The following is a 1,165-nucleotide window of genomic DNA, read 5'->3' on the forward strand; positions in this document are numbered from 1 at the left end:
AGGAGTCACCGGCAGATATGCGGAACATCCTTCAGGCTGAGCATGCTGGGGTATCGGGGAAATGGCGCGGCTGTTGGATACTAGAGTCACGCGGGGACAGCGGTGAACCCATTCAAAGCCATTGCTGTGACATCATGAAACAGTCCGCCATTCAGGGAGGAGCATGCTGGGCCACCGTGAGGAGAATGGCGGATTGTTTTGGTTGTGAAGTCACCTGGGGACAAGAGCAGCCATTCACACCATCCCGTGACATCATAAAAGACAGGCGGACATTGAGGGTGGAGCATGTTTGGGACACAGTCAGGATCAGGGCAGGTTGATTGATTTAGTAGTCACAGAGATAGCGGCAGCCATTTCATCATGAGACAGGGCATGCCACCGGGGATAAGCCACCATTGATGTGGAACACTGGCTGCCATTCACACCATCTGGTGACATCATAAGACAGGAAGTCATTAAGGATGGAGCACACGGGGACACCAGCTGCCAAGCAGAACCTTCTATGATGTCATACGACAGGCTGCCATGAATGGGAGAAGCATGACGGGGCACCATCGGAGGGAAGCCAGATTGGTTCTGGATCCATGCAGCTGCCACGCTATCCAGCGGCATCATAAAATCAGGCAGTCATTAAGGGTGGAGCATCATCAGTCTGGCAAGTCATTCAAGGTGGGGGCATGCTGGGATACCACCAGGGATTTGTTCAAGAGTCATATGGGGACAGCGGCTGCCAGTGGGATCATCCTGTGATGTCATGAATCTGGCTGTCATTGAGGGCGGGGCATTCTGTGACACCAGGAGGATAAGGCGGAGTCTGTGGTTCTACAGTCACATGAACAGCCTGTCAGAAAGTCACGTGACGTCACCAAGAGGCAGCCTCTTCACCTACACGCGATCACTCGGCCCGCCCAGTGACGTCACACTCCTCCTCCCCCATGCAGGGCCCCTTGGCCGGCTCCTCCCTCTCCTGGCCGCCCCTCTTGTGTGTGGCCCCGGCGTGCTTCTGCGTCCAGCTGCGGGCGGTGGCGGTGTAGGCGGCTCGGTGGTACTTGTACTCCCGGGCGATGTCGGCCATCAGCGGGTCCTCCGGGTTGGGCTCGCCCATCAGCAGCTGGATGGAGGTGAGGACGGAGGAGAGGCTGAGCGCGGGCCTCCAGGCGCCCTT

At 57.5% G+C, this 1,165-nt stretch overlaps 1 protein-coding gene across 1 annotated transcript in view; it reads right to left on the reverse strand.

Moving 5' to 3' along the window:
* Positions 1–895: 895 nt before the first annotated feature.
* Positions 896–1,165, reverse strand: part of LOC108800544 (ubiquitin-conjugating enzyme E2 T-like) — a 576-nt gene continuing 306 nt past the window's right edge. The window contains exon 2 of the mRNA XM_018572536.1: positions 896–1,162. Within this exon, the coding sequence (XP_018428038.1) occupies positions 896–1,162 (267 nt within the window). The remainder of the gene's footprint in view (positions 1,163–1,165) is intronic.

This window comes from Nanorana parkeri, unplaced genomic scaffold, assembly GCF_000935625.1.
Source record: "Nanorana parkeri isolate BGI_ZX_2015 unplaced genomic scaffold, ASM93562v1 scaffold2064, whole genome shotgun sequence".
Taxonomy (NCBI): domain Eukaryota; kingdom Metazoa; phylum Chordata; class Amphibia; order Anura; family Dicroglossidae; genus Nanorana; species Nanorana parkeri.